Source organism: Scyliorhinus canicula, chromosome 3, assembly GCF_902713615.1.
Source record: "Scyliorhinus canicula chromosome 3, sScyCan1.1, whole genome shotgun sequence".
NCBI classification, from domain to species: domain Eukaryota; kingdom Metazoa; phylum Chordata; class Chondrichthyes; order Carcharhiniformes; family Scyliorhinidae; genus Scyliorhinus; species Scyliorhinus canicula.
The window spans coordinates 165,033,469-165,060,558 of NC_052148.1; the positions used below are offsets into that span (position 1 = coordinate 165,033,469).

Sequence of the window (27,090 nt, forward strand, 5' to 3'; positions counted from 1 at the left end):
TCAAATCTTTTCCAAACTATGCAAGTAAAACAGTGCTGTTTGTTTTCATCCATTCCCGAACTGTATACTTGCTTTTTGAACTTAATAAAAGCATTTGCATATTCTTCCTTTTAATATCTGGCCTCAAATGATAGTAATGGTTTTGAGTTTCATGAACTGAATGCTTACACCCTAATGTTATAACTCTTGTTTTCTTCCCCAGCAGGCACTCATACCGAGGAATGGTAGGTACATTACAAAGAAAAATAACACTTTTTGTTGGAAAATGTATGCAATACATTTGCCAAAATATTCTATTTTCTAAAAAATCACAAACATACATCATTTTACAATAACATAATAAGATGATTATTAAAGATAAGAGTTTTTATATTATTTTTTTTGCTGTGTGTGTTGAAGAAGCTAAACTAACTTGTATGGACTGATACATAAAAAGATATTTCATGAAGGTTTCAATTTAGATTTAAATTTCTTCCAAACCACAAGCTGATGAATAGCTGCCTGAGGAACAAGAGATTTGATAATCCAATCTTCCAGGGAATTTGCAGGAACCCAGCATATGGATTTCTGGTGATTCATTTTAAACCAATTGGAATGCTAGATTGCAAAATAAACAGAACGTAAGGACATAAGAAAGAGGAGCAGAAGTAGGCCATATGACCCCTTGAGCATGCTCGGCCATTATCAAGATCATGGCAGATACTGAGCCTGAACTCCACCTTCCCATCTCATCTGTATATTTCCTGCTTCCTTTAAAGTCCAAAATTCTATTGACCTCGGCTTTGAATATACTAAACAACTGAAAATTCCAAAGACTTACAAACTTCTGAGAGAAGAAATTTCTCATCATCTAAGTTGGAAAAGGCATACCCCCTTATCCTAAGATTCCACCCACTCTCCAAGACACATATATGCTCCCTTATGTACAGAGTTCACAGAACTCCAGGTGTAGATAAGTTCATGTAACTATTTGAAATACCCAGAATGAGCCTCGCACTGGAGAACTCCCACATCCCCGACTCTCGAGCGAAACCCCCTCCCCAAGTAAGCCACCCTGACCCCCACAGTATTCTCCTCCCACACAGGATTCCCCACTGCCCCCTGACCTGACCCCTTTACCAACCCAATCATCCTCCAACCGGACTGAACCCCACCCACCAACAACACGTCCACCCCTGATCTGACCTAACCCCCAATTCCCCAGTCCTGACCCACATCCCCCCCGCAGTCACCAACCCCCCCCCCCCACACTGTCCGACCTGACTAGACCCTCACCCATTCCAATGTCGAAACCCCCACACATGCTCCCAATATCCAAATGCCCCACCCATGGCCGACCCCACCACCACATCTGATGTCTAACACTTCCAACCCCCTCATGTCCAACTCCCCCATTCCCTCCGATGGCCATGCCCCCCACCCCCCTCCACTCCGACATCTGACTCTCAGTGCACGCCAGAACACCAGCCCCCCACATTCAATTCACTTAGCTTACGCACTTACCATCTCACTGGCATCTTATTTTAAATTGATCATTTAAACTCATCTGTTTTATTGCAGCTAGTGTTATTAAAAAAAAAGGGGGCTCGGGCCGCACGGTGGCGCAGTAGTTAGCACTGGGGCTATGGCGCTGAGGACCTGGGTTCGAATCCCGGCCCTGGGTCACTGTCCGTGTGGAGTTTGCACATTCCCCCCGTGTCTGTGTGGGTCTCACCCCCACAACCCAAAAGATGTGCAGGTTAGGCGGATTGGTCACGCTAAATTGCCTGTTAGTTGGAAAACAAAATAATTCGGTACTCTTAAAAAAAAAAGTTTTGAAGGGGGCGTGTCCTCCTTCTCTCCTCTTCTTTTGGACTTTGACATGGAACCACGGACGTGCTGCACTGCCTAAATCTCACCCGACCTGAGTCAGGTGAGGCAGGCGCTTAAGAATTTTAGCGCAGGTAAATTGATAAGATGAGGTGGTGGCGTATTGTTATTGTCACTGGACCAGAAACCCAGAGTAATGCTTCAGGAAGTGGGTTTGAATCCCACCGTAGGCAGGTGGTGAAATTTTTATTCACCAAAAGTTCTGGAATTAAAAGTCTAATAATGATGACCACAAAACCAGTTTGGTTCACTAATGCGACTCCAGATCCGCAGAAATGTGGTTGACTCTTAAATTCCCTCTGACACGGCCGAGCAAGACATTCAGTTGAAGGGCAATTAGGGATGGGTAATGAATGCTGGCCCCGCCATTAAAAAATATGGCAATCTGATGCTGCTTACCAAGTTTGCTATGGCCCATCTGTCTCTGTTTCTACCCCCATCGACTGAGTGTTTCCAGAATTTTCTGTTGTTAGTTCAGATTTCCAGCAACCATGGTATTTTGTTTTTACCATGAGGCCTTAGCCTGTGTTAAACAACCTTTCTAAACACATTAGCGCAAGCGCGGTGTTTGGTGTTAAAAATTGAATTAATTGATAGGTATCTATTTTAATGTCGTTATTGGAATGCAGACAAAACCTATGAAATGAAAATCGCTTATTGTCACAAGTAGGCTTCAAATGAAGTTCCTGTGGAAAGCCCCTAGTCGCCACATTCCAGCGCCTGTTCGGGTATAATGTAGCATCAGCATTACTCAAAAACTGAACTGGACTAGCCATATAAATACTGTGGTCATAAGAGCAGGTTAGAGGTTAGGAATCCTGCGGCGAGTAACTCACCTCCTGAGCCCCCAAAGCCTGCCCACCACCATCAGGGCACAAATGTGATGGAATGCTCCCACGTGCCTGGATAAGTGGCTTGAACAACACTCATGAATCTTGACACCATCCAGGACAAAGCAGCCCACTTAATTGCAATCCCGTCCACAAACATTGGGCGGGATTCTCCCCTACCCGGCGGGGCAGGGGGTCCCGACGGGATGGAGTGGCGTGAACCACTCCGGCATCGGGCCGCCCCAAAGGTGCGGAAGTCTCCACACCTTTAGGGACCAAGCCCTAACATTGAGTGGCTAGGCCTGCACCGGAGTGGTTGGCGCCCCGCCAGTCGGCGGGAACGGCCTTTGGCGCCACGCCAGCCGGGGCCAAAGGGACTTCGTCGACCGGCGGAAGTCCGCGCATGCACAGGGGAGGGGGTCACTTCCGCCTCCGCCATCATCAAGACGATGGCGAAGGCGGAAGGAAAAGAGTGCCCCCACGGCACAGACCCGCCCGCCGATCGGTGGGCCCCGATCGCGGGCCAGGCCACCGTGGGGGCACCCCCTGGGGCCAGATCGCCCCGCGCCCCCCCCCCCCCCCCCAGGACCCTAGAGCCCGCCCGCGCTGCCTGGTCCCGCTGGTTTGGTAGGTGGTTTGATTCACGCCGACGGGAATGGCATGACAGCGGCGGGACTTCGGCCCATCGCGGGATGGAGAATCGCCGGGGGGGAGGCCCGCCGACCGGCGCGGCACGATTCCCGTCCCCGCCGAATCTCTGGTGCCGGAGAATTCAGGACACGGTGGGGTCGGGATTGACGCCGGTCCCCGCCGATTCTCCGACCCAGCGGGGAGTTGGAGAATCCCGCCCATTCACTCCCTCCACCACCAACGACAGTAGTAGCCATGTGTACCATCTACAGGATACACTGCAGTAACTCACCAAGGTTCCTTAGGCAGCACCTTCCAAACCCACGACCATCACCATCCCGAAGGACAAGAGCAGCAGATACATGGGACCATCACCACCTGAAATTTCCCTCTAAGTCACTCACTATCCTAACTTGGAAATATGTCGCTGTTCCTTCACTGTGGCTGGTTCAAGATCCTGGAACTCCCTCCGTAACAGCACAGTGGGTGTACCTACATCTCAGATACTGCAGTGATTCAAGAAGGCATCTCCCCACCACGTTCTCAAGGGCAATTAGAGATGGGTAACAAATGCTGACCTAGTCAGTTAAGCCCATATCCCGTAAAAATTAATTTAAAAAAATGCAGCACCCATGGTAAAATAAATGCCATTAGTTTCATCGAGGAGCTGCATGTTGCTTTAACAAGTTCAATGCACCATTTATTTCAGAAAAATGATATATATATCTGTGATACACAGCTGAATAGCAGCAAATAAGCAGCAAATATTCACCATCTTTTGTTTGTTATCTTCAATGTTTAATGGACCTAAAGTGAATCCTAATGCAGCTACATACTGCACAGTGATGGATGAAAGTCTGTTGAAGTGTGAGGTTTATTCCCCGATATATGGGAACATTCAAAAGTTAATATGTATTCCCTCATTCACCCCGCTTTATCTAAAGTTAAGTCTTTTGTTATTTTTAGTTAGGAAACAGGAAACATTGTAAATTGCTCCATCTAGTGGCCTCCCAGAGGACTGCACACCATTCCACCTTTAAGACAGGATCGACTGCAACACATCGGGCTGGTTCTCCGATCCTGTGGCTTTATCCACAGGATCCGTCTGGCCTTACGACCAGAAAGTCGGTACCGCCCCTGCACCGATCTCCGTCCGGTGGGGGGCTCGCAACCATGCAGTGTAAACCCGCGTCTTTACCTGCGTTTACGGCCTCAGAATGTCCGGGCAACATGGCGGCAGCTGTGCACGAACTCGGCCTGTGAAAGGCTGCCCTCGCCATCCCTGGATCACCCCCCCTCACCAGTCCCCCAGAAGGCCACGCTGCCAGCGGAATGGCTCCCCTCCCGACTGTGGCAGTCCTGGACTGAGTCCGCAGCCGCCACGCAGGATCCCCGAACGGTGTGAGCACACGTGTCCCAAGCTGTCGGGGACTCGACCCGTCGGGGGACAGAGCATCAGGGCAGGGCCTCAGGTGATGTCCTGAGGCCATTCATGTGACGTGCGCCATACTCCTCGAGTACGATGACCATAGGCCAGGGGCTGGATTTACCGATCGCCGACACCGAAATCACGTTCTGTGATCCGTCAGAGAATCGACATTTATGCCGTTTATCGCGGGCAGCGCTGTTTTTGCGATGATCTGCCCCCGCAAAAACGGCATAAACGGGGATTCTCCGGCTGAGCGCGATTTCGGCGTTGGCGATCGGTGGACCCAGCCCCTGGCCTATGGCCATCGATTATCAAAACTCACACATTAACGATGATAGAAGACAGGTAAATAAATTTGGTGCACAAGTTGTATAAGAGATAAACAGAGCAACAAATGTTGGGGTCTGAGTTGTCAAAATGTCAAAATGAAATGGTGAATAAATGGAAGGCGTCCACCAAACAAGAAGAAAGTAGTCTTTGAAGCAAGTCATATTGTGTCAAACTCAGCTGAATGCCCATAGCTGGGTACAGTGCAAGACACAGAACTGTGTGCAGTCTGCCAGCTGAAGAATGGGACATGAATCAGGAGACAAATGAATTTTAAAATCAACATTTTAAAAAATCAATTCAGCTTGGAATATTCCGCGTGAAAAACTCAAATGCACGTTTGTGAACAAATTCAGAACGTACTATTCACAGTTCTTAAGATGTCTCTTACTTTGAAATGTTCTTCTTTAGGTACTGATTTCCGAAGTTCACCTGACATTATTAGGCCAATGAGACAGCAACATTCATTGCCGTTTAAACCCACTTCTAGAAGCCTGCCAACAGCAAGGTACAATTAAATATTTGCCTGTAGTTTTTGATCATAGGTGCTTTGCAATCAAGGTCAGATATCGAAAAGCGTTGGGCTTAATTCTCAGGTCGAGAACAGGTGCAAAGCATACCAACATTGCCAGTGGACAGCCAATGCCCAATCTGTGCAGGCATTGGATGATGGCAACATTTCCTTCCGACATTCCTGGCAGATTAAATTGACAGGTCCAAGCACCCACTAGTGAAAAGTGAGTTAACTTTAAATAAGTTAAGCTCTGGACAAAAGTTCTGGTGGAAGAGGAGTGCTGAATGGGTGCACAAAAGTCAGCACAGGGAGCGGGCACTGATGGCAGTGCCATGAGCAGACACTGACAGCAGCACCGAAAGTGGGCACTGACGGCAGTGCAGAGAGCAGGCACTGATGGCAGTGCCATGAGCAGACACTGACAGCAGCACCGAAAGTGGGCACTGACGGCAGTGCAGAGAGCGGGCACTGAGGGCAGTGCCATGAGCAGACACTGACAGCAGCACCGAAAGCGGGCACTGATGGCAGTGCAGAGGGCGGGCACTGAGGGCATCGCAGTGAGCGGGCACTGAGGGCATCGCAGTGAGCGGGCACTGATGACAGAGCAGTGAGCAGACACTGACAGCAGCGCAGTGAGCGGCCACTGACAGGAGAGCAGTGAGCGGGCACTGACAGCAGAGCGGTGAGCAGACACTGACAGCACTGCAGAAAGCGGGCACTGAGGGCAGCGCAGTGAGCGGGCACTGACAGCAGAGCAGTGAGCGGGCACTGAGGGCAACGCACTGAGCGGGCACTGACGGCAGTGCAGAGAGCGGGCACTGAGGGCATCACTGAGCGGGCACTGACAGCAGAGCAGTGAGCAGACACTGACAGCAGTGCAGAAAGCGGGCACTGAGGGCAGCGCAGTGAGCGGGCATTGACGGCAGTGCAGTGAGTGGGCACTGAGGGCAGCACAGTGAGCGGGCACTGACAGCAGCGCAGAGAGCGGGCATTGACGGCAGTGCAGAGAGCGGGCATTGATGGCAGTGCAGAGAGCGGGCACTGACGGCAACGCAGAGAGCGGGCATTGATGGCAGTGCAGAGAGCGAACCCTGAGAGCAGAGCAGTGAGAGTACGCTGATAACAGAGCAATGAGTGTACACTGATAGCAGAGCAGTGAGTATACACTGATACCAGAGCAGTGAGTATACACTGACAGCAGAGCAGTGAGTGTACACTGATAGCAGAGCAGTGAGTATACACTGATACCAGAGCAGTGAGTGTACACTGATAGCAGAGCAGTGAGTGTGTGCTGATAGCAGAGCAGTGAGTGTACACTGAGAGCAGAGCAGTGAGTGTGTGCTGATAGCAGAGCAGTGAGTGTACACTGATAGCAGAGCAGTGAGTGTGTACTGATAGCAGAGCAGTGAGTGTACACTGATAGCAGAGCAGTGAGTGTGTACTGATAGCAGGGCAGAGAGCGGGCACTGAGGGCAGTGCAGTGAGCGGGCATTGACGGCAGTGCAGTGAGCAGGCACTGAGGGCAGCGCAGTGAGTGGGCACTGATGGCAGTGCAGAGAGCGGGCACTGACGGCAGTGCAGTGAGCGGGCATTGACGGCAGTGCAGAGAGTGGGCACTGAGGGCAGCGCAGTGAGCGGGCATTGACGGCAGTGCAGTGAGTGGGCACTGAGGGCAGCACAGTGAGCGGGCACTGACGGCAGCGCAGAGAGCGGGCATTGATGGCAGTGCAGAGACCGGACACTGAGGGCAGTGCAGTGAGTGGGCACTGACGGCAGCGCAGAGAGCGGGCATTGATGGCAGTGCAGAGAGCGAACACTGATGGCAGTGCAGTGAGTGTACACTGATAGCAGAGCAGTGAGTGTACGCTGATAACAGAGCAGTGAGTATACACTGATACCAGAGCAGTGAGTATACACTGACAGCAGAGCAGTGAGTGTACACTGATACTGTAGCAGAGCAGTGACTGTGTACTGATAGCACAGCAGTTAGTGTACACTGATAGCAGAGCAGTTAGTGTGTACTGATAGCAGAGCAGTTAGTGTACACTGATAGCAGAGCAGTGAGTGTACACTGATAGCAGAGCAGTGAGTGTGTACTGATAGCAGAGCAGTTAGTGTACACTGATAGCAGAGCAGTGAGTGTACACTGATAGCAGAGCAGTGAGTGTGTACTGATAGCAGAGCAGTGAGTGTACACTGATAGCACAGCAGTGAGTAAACACTGATAGCAGAGCAGTGAGTGTACACTGACAGCAGAGCAGTGAGTGTACACTGATAGCAGATCAGTGAATGTGTACTGATCGCAGAGCAGTGACTGTGTACTGATAGCAGAGCAGTGAGTGTACACTGATAGCAGAACAGTGAGTGTACACTGATAGCAGAGCAGTGAGTGTACACTGATAGCAGAGCAGTGAGTGTACACTGAGAGCAGTGCAGTGAGTGTACACTGAGAGCAGTGAGTGTGTACTGATAGCAGAGCAGTGAGTGTACACTGAGAGCAGAGCAGTGAGTGTGTACTGATAGCAGAGCAGTGAGTGTACACTGAGAGCAGTGCAGTGAGTGTGTGCTGATAGCAGAGCAGTGAGTGTACACTGATAGCAGAGCAATGAGTGTACACTGATAGCAGAGCAGTGAGTATACACTGATAGCAGAGCAGTGAGTATACACTGATAGCAGAGCAGTGAGTGTACACTGAGAGCAGAGCAGTGAGTGTACACTGATAGCAGAGCAGTGAGTGTACACTGAGAGCAGAGCAGTGAGTATACACTGATAGCAGAGCAGTGAGTGTACACTGATAGCAGAGCAGTGAGTATACACTGATAGCAGAGCAGTGAGTGTGTACCGACAGCAGAGCAGTGAGTGTATACTGATAGCAGAGCAGTGAGTTTACACTGAGAGCAGAGCAGTGAGTGTACACTGAGAGCAGAGCAGTGAGTGTGTACTGACAGCAGATCAGTGAGTGTACACTGACAGCAGAGCAGTGAGTGTACACTGATAGCAGAGCAGTTAGTGTACACTGAGAGCAGAGCAGTTAGTGTACACTGATAGCACAGTAGTGAGTGTACACTGATAGCAGAGCAGTGAGTATACACTGATAGCACAGTAGTGAGTATACACTGATAACAGAGAAGTGAGTGTACATTGATAGCAGATCAGTGAATGTGTACTGATCGCAGAGAAGTGACTGTGTACTGATAGCAGAGCAGTGAGTGTACACTGAGAGCAGAGCAGTGAGTGTGTACTGATAGCAGAGCAGTGAGTATACACTGATAGCATAGCAGTGTGTGTACACTGATAGCAGTGCAGTGAGTGTACACTGATAGCAGTGCAGTGAGTATACACTGATAGCAGAGCAGTGAGTGTACACTGAGAGCAGAGCAGTGAGTGTGTACTGATAGCAGAGCAGTGAGTATACACTGATAGCATAGCAGTGTGTGTACACTGATAGCAGAGCAGTGTGTGTACACTGATAGCAGTGCAGTGAGTGTGTACTGATAGCAGAGCAGTGAGTGTACACTGACAGCAATACAGTAAGTGTACACTGATAGCAGAGCAGTGAGTGTACACTGACAGCAATACAGTAAGTGTACACTGATAGCAGTGCAGTGAGTGTGTACTGATAGCAGAGCAGTGAGTGTACACTGATAGCAGAGCATTGAGTGTACACAGATAGCAGAGCAGTGAGTGTGTACTGATAGCAGTGCAGTGAGTGTACACTGATAGCAGTGCAGTGAGTGTGTACTGATAGCAGAGCAGTGAGTGTACACTGATAGCAGTGCAGTGAGTGTGTACTGATAGCAGGGCAGTAAGTGTGTACTGATAGCAGTGCTGTGAGTGTACACTGATAGCAGAGCAGTGAGTGTAAACTGTCAGCAGAGCAGTGAGTGTAAACTGACAGCAGAGTAGTGAGTGTGTACTGATAGCAGTGCAGTGAGTATACACTGATAGCAGAGTAGTGAGTGTACACTGATAGCAGAGCAGTGAGTGTATATTGATAGCAGCATAGTGAGTGTGCACTGACAGCAATACAGTAAATGTACACTGAGAGCAGAGCAGTGAGTGTACACTGAGAGCAGAGCAGTGAGTGTACACTGAGAGCAGAGCAGTGAGTGTACACTGAGAGCAGAGCAGTGAGTGTGTACTGATAGCAGAGCAGTGAGTGTACACTGATAGCAGAGCAGTGAATGTGCACTGATAGCAATGCAGTAAGTGTACACTGATAGCAGAGCAGTGAGTGTACACTGAGAGCAGAGCAGTGAGTGTGTACTGATAGCAGAGCAGTGAGTATACACTGATAGCAGAGCAATGAGTGTACACTGATAGCAGAGCAGTGAGTGTACACTGAGAGCAGAGCAGTGAGTGTGTACTGATAGCAGAGCAGTGAGTGTACAGTGATAGCAGAGCAGTGAGTGTACACTGATACTGTAGCAGAGCAGTGAGTGTCTACTGATAACAGACCAGTGAGTGTACACTGATAGCAGTGCAGTGAGTATACACTGATAGCAGAGCAGTGAGTGTACACTGACAGCAGATCAGTGAATGTGTGCTGATAGCAGAGCAGTGAGTGTACACTGATAGCAGTGCAGTGAGTATACACTGATAGCAGAGCAATGAGTGTACACTGACAGCAGATCAGTGAATGTGTACTGATCGCAGAGCAGTGAGTGTACACTGATAGCAGAGCAGTGAGTGTGTGCTGATAGCAGAGCAGTGAGTGTACACTGAGAGCAGAGCAGTGAGTGTGTGCTGATAGCAGAGCAGTGAGTGTACACTGAGAGCAGAGCAGTGAGTGTGTACTGATAGCAGGGCAGAGAGCGGGCATTGACGGCAGTGCAGTGAGCAGGCACTGAGGGCAGCGCAGTGAGTGGGCACTGACGGCAGTGCAGAGAGCGGGCATTGACGGCAGTGCAGTGAGTGGGCACTGAGGGCAGCGCAGTGAGCGGGCACTGACAGCAGCGCAGAGAGCGGGCATTGACGGCAGTGCAGTGAGTGGGCACTGAGGGCAGCGCAGTGAGCGGGCACTGACGGCAGTGCAGTGAGTGGGCACTGAGGGCAGCACAGTGAGCGGGCACTGACAGCAGCGCAGAGAGCGGGCATTGACGGCAGTGCAGAGAGCGGGCATTGAGGGCAGCGCAGTGAGCGGGCACTGAGGGCAGCGCAGTGAGTGGGCACTGAGGGCAGCACAGTGAGCGGGCACTGACAGCAGCGCAGTGAGCGGGCATTGACGGCAGTGCAGAGAGCGGGCATTGAGGGCAGCGCAGTGAGCGGGCACTGACAGCAGCGCAGAGAGCGGGCATTGACGGGAGTGCAGAGAGCGGACACTGAGGGCAGCGCAGTGAGCGGGCACTGACAGCAGCGCAGAGAGCGGGCATTGACGGCAGTGCAGAGAGCGGGCACTGAGGGCAGCGCAGTGAGCGGGCATTGACGGCAGTGCAGTGAGTGGGCACTGAGGGCAGCACAGTGAGCGGGCACTGACAGCAGCGCAGAGAGCGGGCATTGACGGCAGTGCAGAGAGCGGGCACTGAGGGCAGTGCAGTGAGTGGGCACTGACGGCAGCGCAGAGAGCGGGCATTGATGGCAGTGCAGAGAGCGAACACTGATGGCAGAGCAGTGAGAGTACGCTGATAACAGAGCAATGAGTGTACACTGATAGCAGAGCAGTGAGTATACACTGATACCAGAGCAGTGAGTATACACTGACAGCAGAGCAGTGAGTGTACACTGATAGCAGAGCAGTGAGTATACACTGATACCAGAGCAGTGAGTGTACACTGATAGCAGAGCAGTGAGTGTGTGCTGATAGCAGAGCAGTGAGTGTACACTGAGAGCAGAGCAGTGAGTGTGTGCTGATAGCAGAGCAGTGAGTGTACACTGATAGCAGAGCAGTGAGTGTGTACTGATAGCAGAGCAGTGAGTGTACACTGATAGCAGAGCAGTGAGTGTGTACTGATAGCAGGGCAGAGAGCGGGCACTGAGGGCAGTGCAGTGAGCGGGCATTGACGGCAGTGCAGTGAGCAGGCACTGAGGGCAGCGCAGTGAGTGGGCACTGATGGCAGTACAGTGAGCGGGCACTGACGGCAGTGCAGTGAGCGGGCATTGACGGCAGTGCAGAGAGTGGGCACTGAGGGCAGCGCAGTGAGCGGGCATTGACGGCAGTGCAGTGAGTGGGCACTGAGGGCAGCACAGTGAGCGGGCACTGACGGCAGCGCAGAGAGCGGGCATTGATGGCAGTGCAGAGACCGGACACTGAGGGCAGTGCAGTGAGTGGGCACTGACGGCAGCGCAGAGAGCGGGCATTGATGGCAGTGCAGAGAGCGAACACTGATGGCAGTGCAGTGAGTGTACACTGATAGCAGAGCAGTGAGTGTACGCTGATAACAGAGCAGTGAGTATACACTGATACCAGAGCAGTGAGTATACACTGACAGCAGAGCAGTGAGTGTACACTGATACTGTAGCAGAGCAGTGACTGTGTACTGATAGCACAGCAGTTAGTGTACACTGATAGCAGAGCAGTTAGTGTACACTGAGCGCAGAGCAGTGAGTGTACACTGATAGCAGAGCAGTGAGTGTGTACTGATAGCAGAGCAGTTAGTGTACACTGATAGCAGAGCAGTGAGTGTATACTGATAGCAGAGCAGTGAGTGTGTACTGATAGCAGAGCAGTGAGTAAACACTGATGGCAGAGCAGTGAGTGTACACTGACAGCAGAGCAGTAAGTGTACACTGATAGCAGAGCAGTGAGTGTACACTGATAGCAGATCAGTGAGTGTAAACTGACAGCAGAGTAGTGAGTGTGTACTGATAGCAGTGCAGTGAGTATACACTGATAGCAGAGTAGTGAGTGTACACTGATAGCAGAGCAGTGAGTGTACACTGATAGCAGAGCAGTGAGTGTACACTGAGAGCAGTGCAGTGAGTGTACACTGAGAGCAGAGCAGTGAGTGTACACTGAGAGCAGAGCAGTGAGTGTACACTGAGAGCAGAGCAGTGAGTGTACACTGATAGCAGAGCAGTGAGTGTACACTGAGAGCAGAGCAGTGAGTGTGTACTGATAGCAGAGCAGTGAGTGTACACTGAGAGCAGTGCAGTGAGTGTGTGCTGATAGCAGAGCAGTGAGTGTACACTGATAGCAGAGCAATGAGTGTACACTGATAGCAGAGCAGTGAGTATACACTGATAGCAGAGCAGTGAGTGTGTGCTGATAGCAGAGCAGTGAGTATACACTGATAGCAGAGCAGTGAGTGTGTACTGATAGCAGAGCAGTGAGTGTACACTGATAGCAGAGCAGTGAGTGTACACTGAGAGCAGAGCAGTGAGTATACACTGATAGCAGAGCAGTGAGTGTACACTGATAGCACAGCAGTGAGTATACACTGATAGCAGAGCAGTGAGTGTGTACTGACAGCAGAGCAGTGAGTGTATACTGATAGCAAAGCAGTGAGTTTACACTGAGAGCAGAGCAGTGAGTGTACACTGAGAGCAGAGCAGTGAGTGTGTACTGACAGCAGATCAGTGAGTGTACACTGACAGCAGAGCAGTGAGTGTACACTGATAGCAGAGCAGTTAGTGTACACTGAGAGCAGAGCAGTTAGTGTACACTGATAGCACAGTAGTGAGTGTACACTGATAGCAGAGCAGTGAGTATACACTGATAGCACAGTAGTGAGTATACACTGATAACAGAGAAGTGAGTGTACACTGATAGCAGATCAGTGAATGTGTACTGATCGCAGAGTAGTGACTGTGTACTGATAGCAGAGCAGTGAGTGTACACTGAGAGCAGAGCAGTGAGTGTGTACTGATAGCAGAGCAGTGAGTATACACTGATAGCATAGCAGTGTGTGTACACTGATAGCAGTGCAGTGAGTGTACACTGATAGCAGTGCAGTGAGTATACACTGATAGCAGAGCAGTGAGTGTACACTGAGAGCAGAGCAGTGAGTGTGTACTGATAGCAGAGCAGTGAGTATACACTGATAGCATAGCAGTGTGTGTACACTGATAGCAGAGCAGTGTGTGTACACTGATAGCAGTGCAGTGAGTGTGTACTGATAGCAGAGCAGTGAGTGTACACTGACAGCAATACAGTAAGTGTACACTGATAGCAGAGCAGTGAGTGTACACTGACAGCAATACAGTAAGTGTACACTGATAGCAGTGCAGTGAGTGTGTACTGATAGCAGAGCAGTGAGTGTACACTGATAGCAGAGCATTGAGTGTACACTGATAGCAGAGCAGTGAGTGTGTACTGATAGCAGTGCAGTGAGTGTACACTGATAGCAGTGCAGTGAGTGTGTACTGATAGCAGAGCAGTGAGTGTACACTGATAGCAGTGCAGTGAGTGTGTACTGATAGCAGGGCAGTAAGTGTGTACTGATAGCAGTGCTGTGAGTGTACACTGATAGCAGAGCAGTGAGTGTAAACTGACAGCAGAGCAGTGAGTGTAAACTGACAGCAGAGTAGTGAGTGTGTACTGATAGCAGTGCAGTGAGTATACGCTGATAGCAGAGTAGTGAGTGTACACTGATAGCAGAGCAGTGAGTGTATATTGATAGCAGCATAGTGAGTGTTCACTGACAGCAATACAGTAAATGTACACTGAGAGCAGAGCAGTGAGTGTACACTGAGAGCAGAGCAGTGAGTGTACACTGAGAGCAGAGCAGTGAGTGTACACTGAGAGCAGAGCAGTGAGTGTGTACTGATAACAGAGCAGTGAGTGTACACTGATAGCAGAGCAGTGAATGTGCACTGATAGCAATGCAGTAAGTGTACACTGATAGCAGAGCAGTGAGTGTACACTGAGAGCAGAGCAGTGAGTGTGTACTGATAGCAGAGCAGTGAGTATACACTGATAGCAGAGCAATGAGTGTACACTGATAGCAGAGCAGTGAGTGTACACTGAGAGCAGAGCAGTGAGTGTGTACTGATAGCAGAGCAGTGAGTGTACACTGAGAGCAGTGCAGTGAGTGTACACTGATAGCAGAGCAGTGAGTATACACTGATAGCAGAGCAGTGAGTGTACACTGAGAGCAGTGCAGTGAGTGTACACTGAGAGCAGAGCAGTGAGTGTACACTGAGAGCAGAGCAGTGAGTGTGTACTGATAGCAGAGCAGTGAGTGTACACTGATAGCAGAGCAGTGAGTGTGTACTGATAGCAGTGCAGTGAGTGTGTTCTGATAGCAGTGCAGTGAGTGTACACTGATAGCAGAGCAGTGAGTGTGTACTGATAGCAGTGCTGTGAGTGTGTACTGATAGCAGTGCAGTGAGTGTGTTCTGACAGCAGAGCAGTGAGTGTACACTGAGAGCAGTGCAGTGAGTGTACACTGAGAGCAGAGCAGTGAGTGTGTACTGATAGCAGAGCAGTGAGTGTGTACTGATAGCAGTGCAGTGAGTGTGTACTGATAGCAGAGCAGTGAGTGTGTACTGAGAGCAGTGCAGTGAGTGTACACTGAGAGCAGAGCAGTGAGTGTGTACACTGATAGCAGATCAGTGAGTGTGTACTGATAGCAGAGCAGTGAGTGTGTACTGATAGCAGTGCAGTGAGTGTGTACTGATAGCAGTGCAGTGAGTGTGTACTGATAGCAGTGCAGTGAGTGTACACTGAGAGCAGAGCAGTGAGTGTGTACTGATAGCAGAGCAGTGAGTATACACTGATAGCAGAGCAGTGAGTGTACACTGATAGCAGAGCAGTGAGTGTACACTGAGAGCAGAGCAGTGAGTGTACACTGAGAGCAGAGCAGTGAGTGTATACTGATAGCAGAGCAGTGAGTGTACACTGAGAGCAGAGCTGTGAGTGTACACTGAGAGCAGAGCAGTGAGTGTACACTGAGAGCAGAGCAGTGAGTGTACACTGAGAGCAGAGCAGTGAGTGTACACTGATAGCAGAGCAGTGATTGTACACTGAGAGCAGAGCAGTGAGTGTACACTGATAGCAGAGCAGTGAGTGTACACTGAGAGCAGAGCTGTGAGTGTACACTGAGAGCAGAGCAGTAAGTGTGCACTGAGCGCAGAGCAGTGAGTGTACACTGAGAGCAGAGCAGTGAGTGTGTACTGATAGCAGAGCAGTGAGTGTACACTGATAGCAGAGCAGTGAGTATACACTGATAGCAGAGCAGTGAGTGTACACTGAGAGCAGAGCAGTGAGTGTGTACTGATAGCAGAGCAGTGAGTATACACTGATAGCAGAGCAGTGAGTGTACACTGAGAGCAGAGCAGTGAGTGTACACTGATAGCAGAGCAGTGAGTGTACACTGATAGCAGATCAGTGAATGTGTACTGATAGCAGAGCAGTGAGTATACACTGATAGCAGAGCAGTGAGTGTACACTGAGAGCAGAGCAGTGAGTGTACACTGAGCACAGAGCAGTGAGTGTACACTGAGAGCAGAGCAGTGAGTGTACACTGAGAGCAGAGCAGTGAGTGTGTACTGATAGCAGAGCAGTGAGTATACATTGATAGCAGAGCAGTGAGTGTACACTGAGAGCAGAGCAGTGAGTGTACACTGAGAGCAGAGCAGTGAGTGTGTACTGATAGCAGAGCAGTGAGTATACACTGATAGCAGAGCAGTGAGTGTACACTGAGAGCAGAGCAGTGAGTGTACACTGAGAGCAGAGCAGTGAGTGTGTACTGATAGCAGAGCAGTGAGTGTGTACTGATAGCAGTGCAGTGAGTGTACACTGAGAGCAGAGCAGTGAGTGTACACTGAGAGCAGAGCAGTGAGTATACACTGATAGCAGAGCAGTGAGTGTACACTGATAGCAGAGCAGTGAGTGTGTACTGATAGCAGTGCAGTGAGTGTACACTGAGAGCAGAGCAGTGAGTGTACACTGATAGCAGATCAGTGAGTGTACACTGACAGCAGAGCAGTGAGTGTACACTGATAGCAGAGCAGTGAGTGTGTACTGATAGCAGTGCAGTGAGTGTACACTGAGAGCAGAGCAGTGAGTGTACACTGATAGCAGATCAGTGAGTGTACACTGACAGCAGAGCAGTGAGTGTACACTGATAGCAGAGCAGTTAGTGTACACTGAGAGCAGAGCAGTTAGTGTACACTGATAGCACAGTAGTGAGTGTACACTGATAGCAGAGCAGTGAGTATACACTGATAGCACAGTAGTGAGTATACACTGATAACAGAGAAGTGAGTGTACACTGATAGCAGATCAGTGAATGTGTACTGATCGCAGAGTAGTGACTGTGTACTGATAGCAGAGCAGTGAGTGTACACTGAGAGCAGAGCAGTGAGTGTGTACTGATAGCAGAGCAGTGAGTATACACTGATAGCATAGCAGTGTGTGTACACTGATAGCAGTGCCGTGAGTGTACACTGATAGCAGTGCAGTGAGTATACACTGATAGCAGAGCAGTGAGTGTACACTGAGAGCAGAGCAGTGAGTGTGTACTGATAGCAGAGCAGTGAGTATACACTGATAGCATAGCAGTGTGTGTACACTGATAGCAGAGCAGTGTGTGTACACTGATAGCAGTGCAGTGAGTGCGTACTGATAGCAGAGCAGTGAGTGTACACTGACAGCAATACAGTAAGTGTACACTGATAGCAGAGCAGTGAGTGTACACTGACAGCAATACAGTAAGTGTACACTGATAGCAGTGCAGTGAGTGTGTACTGATAGCAGAGCAGTGAGTGTACACTGATAGCAGAGCAGTGAGTGTATATTGATAGCAGCATAGTGAGTGTGCACTGACAGCAATACAGTAAATGTACACTGAGAGCAGAGCAGTGAGTGTACACTGAGAGCAGAGCAGTGAGTGTACACTGAGAGCAGAGCAGTGAGTGTACACTGATAGCAGAGCAGTGAATGTACACTGATAGCAATGCAGTGAGTGTACACTGAGAGCAGAGCAGTGAGTGTGTACTGATAGCAGAGCAGTGAGTATACACTGATAGCAGAGCAATGAGTGTACACTGATAGCAGAGCAGTGAGTGTACACTGAGAGCAGAGCAGTGAGTGTGTACTGATAGCAGAGCAGTGAGTGTACACTGAGAGCAGTGCAGTGAGTGTACACTGATAGCAGAGCAGTGAGTATACACTGATAGCAGAGCAGTGAGTGTACACTGAGAGCAGTGCAGTGAGTGTACACTGAGAGCAGAGCAGTGAGTGTACACTGAGAGCAGAGCAGTGAGTGTGTACTGATAGCAGAGCAGTGAGTGTACACTGATAGCAGAGCAGTGAGTGTGTACTGATAGCAGTGCAGTGAGTGTGTTCTGATAGCAGTGCAGTGAGTGTACACTGATAGCAGAGCAGTGAGTGTGTACTGATAGCAGTGCTGTGAGTGTGTACTGATAGCAGAGCAGTGAGTGTACACTGAGAGCAGTGCAGTGAGTGTACACTGAGAGCAGAGCAGTGAGTGTGTACTGATAGCAGAGCAGTGAGTGTGTACTGATAGCAGTGCAGTGAGTGTGTACTGATAGCAGTGCAGTGAGTGTGTACTGATAGCAGAGCAGTGAGTGTGTACTGAGAGCAGTGCAGTGAGTGTACACTGAGAGCAGAGCAGTGAGTGTGTACACTGATAGCAGATCAGTGAGTGTGTACTGATAGCAGAGCAGTGAGTGTGTACTGATAGCAGTGCAGTGAGTGTGTACTGATAGCAGTGCAGTGAGTGTGTACTGATAGCAGTGCAGTGAGTGTACACTGAGAGCAGAGCAGTGAGTGTGTACTGATAGCAGAGCAGTGAGTATACACTGATAGCAGAGCAGTGAGTGTACACTGATAGCAGAGCAGTGAGTGTACACTGAGAGCAGAGCAGTGAGTGTACACTGAGAGCAGAGCAGTGAGTGTATACTGATAGCAGAGCAGTGAGTGTACACTGAGAGCAGAGCTGTGAGTGTACACTGAGAGCAGAGCAGTGAGTGTACACTGAGAGCAGAGCAGTGAGTGTACACTGAGAGCAGAGCAGTGAGTGTACACTGAGAGCAGAGCAGTAAGTGTGCACTGAGCGCAGAGCAGTGAGTGTACACTGAGAGCAGAGCAGTGAGTGTGTACTGATAGCAGAGCAGTGAGTGTACACTGATAGCAGAGCAGTGAGTGTACACTGATAGCAGAGCAGTGAGTGTACACTGAGAGCAGAGCAGTGAGTGTACACTGAGAGCAGAGCAGTGAGTGTACACTGAGAGCAGAGCAGTAAGTGTGCACTGAGCGCAGAGCAGTGAGTGTACACTGAGAGCAGAGCAGTGAGTGTGTACTGATAGCAGAGCAGTGATTGTACACTGAGAGCAGAGCAGTGAGTGTACACTGATAGCAGAGCAGTGAGTGTACACTGAGAGCAGAGCTGTGAGTGTACACTGAGAGCAGAGCAGTAAGTGTGCACTGAGCGCAGAGCAGTGAGTGTACACTGAGAGCAGAGCAGTGAGTGTGTACTGATAGCAGAGCAGTGAGTGTACACTGATAGCAGAGCAGTGAGTATACACTGATAGCAGAGCAGTGAGTGTACACTGAGAGCAGAGCAGTGAGTGTGTACTGATAGCAGAGCAGTGAGTATACACTGATAGCAGAGCAGTGAGTGTACACTGAGAGCAGAGCAGTGAGTGTACACTGATAGCAGAGCAGTGAGTGTACACTGATAGCAGATCAGTGAATGTGTACTGATAGCAGAGCAGTGAGTATACACTGATAGCAGAGCAGTGAGTGTACACTGAGAGCAGAGCAGTGAGTGTACACTGAGCACAGAGCAGTGAGTGTACACTGAGAGCAGAGCAGTGAGTGTACACTGAGAGCAGAGCAGTGAGTGTGTACTGATAGCAGAGCAGTGAGTATACATTGATAGCAGAGCAGTGAGTGTACACTGAGAGCAGAGCAGTGAGTGTACACTGAGAGCAGAGCAGTGAGTGTGTACTGATAGCAGAGCAGTGAGTATACACTGATAGCAGAGCAGTGAGTGTACACTGAGAGCAGAGCAGTGAGTGTACACTGAGAGCAGAGCAGTGAGTGTGTACTGATAGCAGAGCAGTGAGTGTGTACTGATAGCAGTGCAGTGAGTGTACACTGAGAGCAGAGCAGTGAGTGTACACTGAGAGCAGAGCAGTGAGTATACACTGATAGCAGAGCAGTGAGTGTACACTGATAGCAGAGCAGTGAGTGTGTACTGATAGCAGTGCAGTGAGTGTACACTGAGAGCAGAGCAGTGAGTGTACACTGATAGCAGATCAGTGAGTGTACACTGACAGCAGAGCAGTGAGTGTACACTGATAGCAGAGCAGTTAGTGTACACTGAGAGCAGAGCAGTTAGTGTACACTGATAGCACAGTAGTGAGTGTACACTGATAGCAGAGCAGTGAGTATACACTGATAGCACAGTAGTGAGTATACACTGATAACAGAGAAGTGAGTGTACACTGATAGCAGATCAGTGAATGTGTACTGATCGCAGAGTAGTGACTGTGTACTGATAGCAGAGCAGTGAGTGTACACTGAGAGCAGAGCAGTGAGTGTGTACTGATAGCAGAGCAGTGAGTATACACTGATAGCATAGCAGTGTGTGTACACTGATAGCAGTGCCGTGAGTGTACACTGATAGCAGTGCAGTGAGTATACACTGATAGCAGAGCAGTGAGTGTACACTGAGAGCAGAGCAGTGAGTGTGTACTGATAGCAGAGCAGTGAGTATACACTGATAGCATAGCAGTGTGTGTACACTGATAGCAGAGCAGTGTGTGTACACTGATAGCAGTGCAGTGAGTGCGTACTGATAGCAGAGCAGTGAGTGTACACTGACAGCAATACAGTAAGTGTACACTGATAGCAGAGCAGTGAGTGTACACTGACAGCAATACAGTAAGTGTACACTGATAGCAGTGCAGTGAGTGTGTACTGATAGCAGAGCAGTGAGTGTACACTGATAGCAGAGCATTGAGTGTACACTGATATCAGAGCAGTGAGTGTGTACTGATAGCAGTGCAGTGAGTGTACACTGATAGCAGTGCAGTGAGTGTGTACTGATAGCAGAGCAGTGAGTGTACACTGATAGCAGTGCAGTGAGTGTGTACTGATAGCAGGGCAGTAAGTGTGTACTGATAGCAGTGCTGTGAGTGTACACTGATAGCAGAGCAGTGAGTGTAAACTGACAGCAGAGCAGTGAGTGTAAACTGACAGCAGAGTAGTGAGTGTGTACTGATAGCAGTGCAGTGAGTATACACTGATAGCAGAGTAGTGAGTGTACACTGATAGCAGAGCAGTGAGTGTATATTGATAGCAGCATAGTGAGTGTGCGCTGACAGCAATACAGTAAATGTACACTGAGAGCAGAGCAGTGAGTGTACACTGAGAGCAGAGCAGTGAGTGTACACTGAGAGCAGAGCAGTGAGTGTACACTGATAGCAGAGCAGTGAATGTACACTGATAGCAATGCAGTGAGTGTACACTGAGAGCAGAGCAGTGAGTGTGTACTGATAGCAGAGCAGTGAGTATACACTGATAGCAGAGCAATGAGTGTACACTGATAGCAGAGCAGTGAGTGTACACTGAGAGCAGAGCAGTGAGTGTGTACTGATAGCAGAGCAGTGAGTGTACACTGAGAGCAGTGCAGTGAGTGTACACTGATAGCAGAGCAGTGAGTATACACTGATAGCAGAGCAGTGAGTGTACACTGAGAGCAGTGCAGTGAGTGTACACTGAGAGCAGAGCAGTGAGTGTACACTGAGAGCAGAGCAGTGAGTGTGTACTGATAGCAGAGCAGTGAGTGTACACTGATAGCAGAGCAGTGAGTGTGTACTGATAGCAGTGCAGTGAGTGTGTTCTGATAGCAGTGCAGTGAGTGTACACTGATAGCAGAGCAGTGAGTGTGTACTGATAGCTAGTGCTGTGAGTGTGTACTGATAGCAGAGCAGTGAGTGTACACTGAGAGCAGTGCAGTGAGTGTACACTGAGAGCAGAGCAGTGAGTGTGTACTGATAGCAGAGCAGTGAGTGTGTACTGATAGCAGTGCAGTGAGTGTGTACTGATAGCAGTGCAGTGAGTGTGTACTGATAGCAGAGCAGTGAGTGTGTACTGAGAGCAGTGCAGTGAGTGTACACTGAGAGCAGAGCAGTGAGTGTGTACACTGATAGCAGATCAGTGAGTGTGTACTGATAGCAGAGCAGTGAGTGTGTACTGATAGCAGTGCAGTGAGTGTGTACTGATAGCAGTGCAGTGAGTGTGTACTGATAGCAGTGCAGTGAGTGTACACTGAGAGCAGAGCAGTGAGTGTGTACTGATAGCAGAGCAGTGAGTATACACTGATAGCAGAGCAGTGAGTGTACACTGATAGCAGAGCAGTGAGTGTACACTGAGAGCAGAGCAGTGAGTGTACACTGAGAGCAGAGCAGTGAGTGTATACTGATAGCAGAGCAGTGAGTGTACACTGAGAGCAGAGCAGTGAGTGTACACTGAGAGCAGAGCAGTGAGTGTACACTGAGAGCAGAGCAGTGAGTGTACACTGAGAGCAGAGCAGTGAGTGTACACTGATAGCAGAGCAGTGATTGTACACTGAGAGCAGAGCAGTGAGTGTACACTGATAGCAGAGCAGTGAGTGTACACTGAGAGCAGAGCTGTGAGTGTACACTGAGAGCAGAGCAGTAAGTGTGCACTGAGCGCAGAGCAGTGAGTGTACACTGAGAGCAGAGCAGTGAGTGTGTACTGATAGCAGAGCAGTGAGTGTACACTGATAGCAGAGCAGTGAGTATACACTGATAGCAGAGCAGTGAGTGTACACTGAGAGCAGAGCAGTGAGTGTGTACTGATAGCAGAGCAGTGAGTATACACTGATAGCAGAGCAGTGAGTGTACACTGAGAGCAGAGCAGTGAGTGTACACTGATAGCAGAGCAGTGAGTGTACACTGATAGCAGATCAGTGAATGTGTACTGATAGCAGAGCAGTGAGTATACACTGATAGCAGAGCAGTGAGTGTACACTGAGAGCAGAGCAGTGAGTGTACACTGAGAGCAGAGCAGTGAGTGTGTACTGATAGCAGAGCAGTGAGTATACACTGATAGCAGAGCAGTGAGTGTACACTGAGAGCAGAGCAGTGAGTGTACACTGAGAGCAGAGCAGTGAGTGTGTACTGATAGCAGAGCAGTGAGTATACACTGATAGCAGAGCAGTGAGTGTACACTGAGAGCAGAGCAGTGAGTGTACACTGAGAGCAGAGCAGTGAGTGTGTACTGATAGCAGAGCAGTGAGTGTGTACTGATAGCAGTGCAGTGAGTGTGCACTGAGAGCAGAGCAGTGAGTGTACACTGAGAGCAGAGCAGTGAGTATACACTGATAGCAGAGCAGTGAGTGTACACTGATAGCAGAGCAGTGAGTGTACACTGATAGCAGAGCAGTGAGTGTGTACTGATAGCAGTGCAGTGAGTGTACACTGAGAGCAGAGCAGTGAGTGTACACTGATAGCAGAGCAGTGAGTGTGTACTGATAGCAGTGCAGTGAGTATACACTGATAGCAGAGCAGTGAGTGTACACTGAGAGCAGAGCAGTGAGTGTACACTGAGAGCAGAGCAGTGAGTGTACACTGATAGCAGAGCAGTGAGTGTACACTGAGAGCAGAGCAGTGAGTGTACACTGAGAGCAGAGCAGTGAGTGTACACTGAGCACAGAGCAGTGAGTGTACACTGAGAGCAGAGCAGTGAGTGTACACTGAGAGCAGAGCAGTGAGTGTACACTGAGAGCAGAGCAGTAAGTGTGCACTGAGCGCAGAGCAGTGAGTGTACACTGAGAGCAGAGCAGTGAGTGTACACTGAGAGCAGAGCAGTGAGTGTACACTGATAGCAGAGCAGTGAGTGTACACTGAGAGCAGAGCAGTGAGTGTACACTGAGAGCAGAGCAGTGAGTGTACACTGAGCACAGAGCAGTGAGTGTACACTGAGAGCAGAGCAGTAAGTGTGCACTGAGCGCAGAGCAGTGAGTGTACACTGATAACAGAGCAGTGAGTGTACACTGATAGCAGCACTGTGAGTGTGCTGATAGCAGTGAAGTGAGTGTGTACTGATGGCAGCACCATGGGAACTTACAATCCCACTGACGGAAGCCGCTGCTGTGAAACCACATTAACAATGGTGACACCAGAAATCCTACCATTGCCCAATGGTGGACCACATTCAATGCAGGACTGGGAAAATCCTCCCTGTGGTATCACGTTCTTGCCAAGGAATACATCCTCCCAGCATCTGCTGTCAAGCCCCTCAAGAATCCTCAGTTTTCATAGAATTTACAGTGCAGAAGGAGGCCATTCAGCCCATCGAGTCTGCACCGGCTCTTGGAAAGAGCACCCTACCCAAGGTCAACACCTCCACCGTATCCCCATAACCCAGTAACCCCACCCAACACTTGTCATAATATACACCAGTATATCATGGTGCAGACACACACTGATTGACACACTGCAAGACCAATCAACACACACAACACCGCAGCCAATCACCAGTTAGAGCACACTCACTATAAAGACAGAGGGCATCAGTTTTCCTGCTCATTCGGGATGCAGCCTCTCAGAAGGACAGAGCTCACAGCTTACAGCACAGTTATTTACCATGTGCTGATAGTATAGACTGCTTAGGATAGGCATAGGTCTTCAGTTTAATCTAACATAGTGTCGACCCACAGTGAAAGTATGTTCAACAGTTTCTAGCTTAATAAAATAGCGTTGTACTATTTCAAGTGTTGGTCGCCTGTATGTGTTACTGCTGATGTAAACGCAGTCTCCACAGATCCAGAGTACCCAACACATCAACACTAAGGGCAATTTATCATGGCCAATCCACCTAACCTGCACATCTTTGGACTGTGGGAGGAAACCGGAGCACCCGGAGGAAACCCACGCACACACGGGGAGGATGTGCAGACTCCGCACAGACAGTGACCCAAGCCGGAATCGAACCTGGGATCCTGGAGCTGTGAAGCAATTGTGCTATCCACAATGCTACCGTGCTGCCATTAAATGTTTTCTGAGAGCACATTTCATTTTCGTAAACTACATAGAATATAGACCTGGGGCTGCATCGAGGGCCTATCCTAAATTCCTGGGCGCAAATCCTGTTATGCCCACTAAATCCCACGAGAAGGCCAAAATGAGATTACCGGCGGTGAGCTCTTGGTCTGAGATCTTCCCCACCCCACTGGTGAATTTAAACACTTTTTAATATACTTAGTGGGCTTTTTGCTGTTTCGTCCACCCAGGACGTATTCTTCTTCCCCCGATGGCCTGACGTCACACTGATGTGAATCACTACTGGTTTTCAAAAACAAAAGCCTGTTGTGCTGACCATGTCATGGGGCATAGGGATGCCTGGAGGCCTAAAGGGTTAAGGGACATGAAATGAAAATTGCTTATTGTCACAAGTAGGCTTCAAATGAAGGGGGAGGTGTGGCGCTGCTAGTCAAGAACAGTATTACGGTGGTAGAAAGGATGCAAGATGGGGACTCTTCTTCTGAGGTAGTATGGGCTGAGGTTAGAAACAGGAAAGGAGAGGTCACCCTGTTGGGAGTTTTCTATAGGCCGCCTAATAGTTCTAGGGATGTAGAGGAAAGGATGACGAAGATGATTCTGGAAAAGAGCGAAAGTAACAGGGTAGTTGTTATGGGAGACTTTAACTTTCCAAATATTGACTGGAAAAGATATAGTTCGAGTACATTAGATGGGTCGTTCTTTGTACAATGTGTGCAGGAGGGTTTCCTGACACAATATGTTGACAGGCCAACAAGAGGCGAGGCCACATTGGATTTGGTTTTGGGTAATGAACCAGGCCAGGTGTTAGATCTGGAGGTAGGTGAGCACTTTGGAGACAGTGACCACAATTCGGTGACCTTTACATTAGTGATGGAAAGGGATAAGTATACCCCGTAGGGCAAGAGTTATAGCTGGGAGAAGGGCAATTATGATGCCATTAGACATGACTTAGGATGTGTAGGTTGGAGAAGTAGGCTGCAAGGGTTGGGCACACTGGATATGTGGAGCTTGTTCAAGGAACAGCTATTGCGTGTTCTTGATCAGTACGTACCAGTCAGGCAGGGAGGAAGGGGTCGAGCGAGGGAACCGTGGTTTACCAAAGAAGTGGAATCTCTTGTTAAGAGGAAGAAGGAGGCCTATGTGAAGAAGAGGCGTGAAGTTTCAGTTGGGGCGCTTGATAGTTACAGGGAAGCGAGGAAGGATCTAAAGAGAGAGATAAGACGGGCAAGGAGGGGACATGAGAAGTCTTTGGCAGGAAGGATCAAGGAAAACCCAAAAGCTTTCTATAGGTATGTCAGGAATAAAAGAATGACTAGGGTAAGAGTAGGGCCAGTCAAAGACAGTGGTGGGAAGTTGTGTGTGGAGGCTGAGGAGATAAGCGAGATACTAAATGAATACTTTTCGTCAGTATTCACTCAGGAAAAAGATAATGTTGTGGAGGAGAATGCTGAGACCCAGGCTATTAGAATAGATGGCATTGTGGTGCGTAGGGAAGAAGCGTTGGCTATTCTGGACAAGGTGAAAATAGATAAGTCCCCGGGGCCTGATGGGATTTATCCTAGGATTCTCTGGGAAGCCAGGGCAGAGATTGCTGAGCCTTTGGCTTTGATTTTTATGTCATCATTGGCTACAGGAATAGTGCCAGAGGACTGGAGAATAGCAAATGTGGACCCTTTGTTCAAGAAGGGGAGTAGAGATAACCCCGGTAACTATAGGCCGGTGAGCCTCACGTCTGTTGTGGGTAAAGTCTTGGAGAGGATTATAAAAGATATGATTTATAATCATCTAGATAGGAATAATATGATATGGGATAGTCAGCATGGTTTTGTGAAGGGTAGGTCATGCCTCACAAACCTTATCAAGTTCTTTGAGAAGGTGACTGAACAGGTAGATGAGGGTAGAGCAGTTGACGTGGTGTATACGGATTTCAGTAAAGCGTTTGATAAGGTTCCCCACGGTCGGCTATTGCAGAAAATACGGAGGCTGGGGATTGAGGGTGATTTAGAGATGTGGATCAGAAATTGGCTAGTTGAAAGAAGACAGAGAGTGGTGGTTGATGGGAAATGCTCAGAATGGAGTTCAGTTACGAGTGGCGTACCACAAGGATCTGTTCTGGGACCGTTGCTGTTTGTCATTTTTATAAATGACCTAGAGGAGGGCGCAGAAGGATGGGTGAGTAAATTTGCAGACAACACTAAAGTCGGTGGAGTTGTAGACAGTGCGGAAGGATGTTGCAGGTTACAGAGGGACATAGATAAGCTGCAGAGCTGGGCTGAGAGGTGGCAAATGGAGTTTAATGTGGAGAAGTGTGAGGTGATTCACTTTGGAAAGAATAACAGGAATGCGGAATATTTGGCTAATGGTAAAATTCTTGGTAGTGTGGATGAGCAGAGGGATCTCGGTGTCCATGTACATAGATCCCTGAAAGTTGCCACCCAGGTTGGTAGGGTTGTGAAGAAGGCCTATGGTGTGTTGGCCTTTATTGGTAGAGGGATTGAGTTCCGGAGCCATGAGGTCATGTTGCAGTTGTACAAAACTCTAGTACGGCC

The 27,090-nt window shown here is 49.3% G+C and overlaps 1 protein-coding gene across 4 annotated transcripts in view; it reads left to right on the forward strand.

Moving 5' to 3' along the window:
• The window catches only part of LOC119963074 (cytokine-dependent hematopoietic cell linker), a 177,595-nt gene that overhangs the window by 135,948 nt on the left and 14,557 nt on the right, over positions 1-27,090 (forward strand). For 3 of the 4 annotated variants that reach the window (XM_038791642.1, XM_038791644.1, XM_038791645.1), the window contains 2 exons: positions 203-224; positions 5,497-5,593. In XM_038791642.1, coding sequence (XP_038647570.1) covers positions 203-224; positions 5,497-5,593 — 119 coding nt within the window. The remainder of the gene's footprint in view (positions 1-202; positions 225-5,496; positions 5,594-27,090) is intronic. The other variant, XM_038791643.1, reaches the window with a different exon arrangement.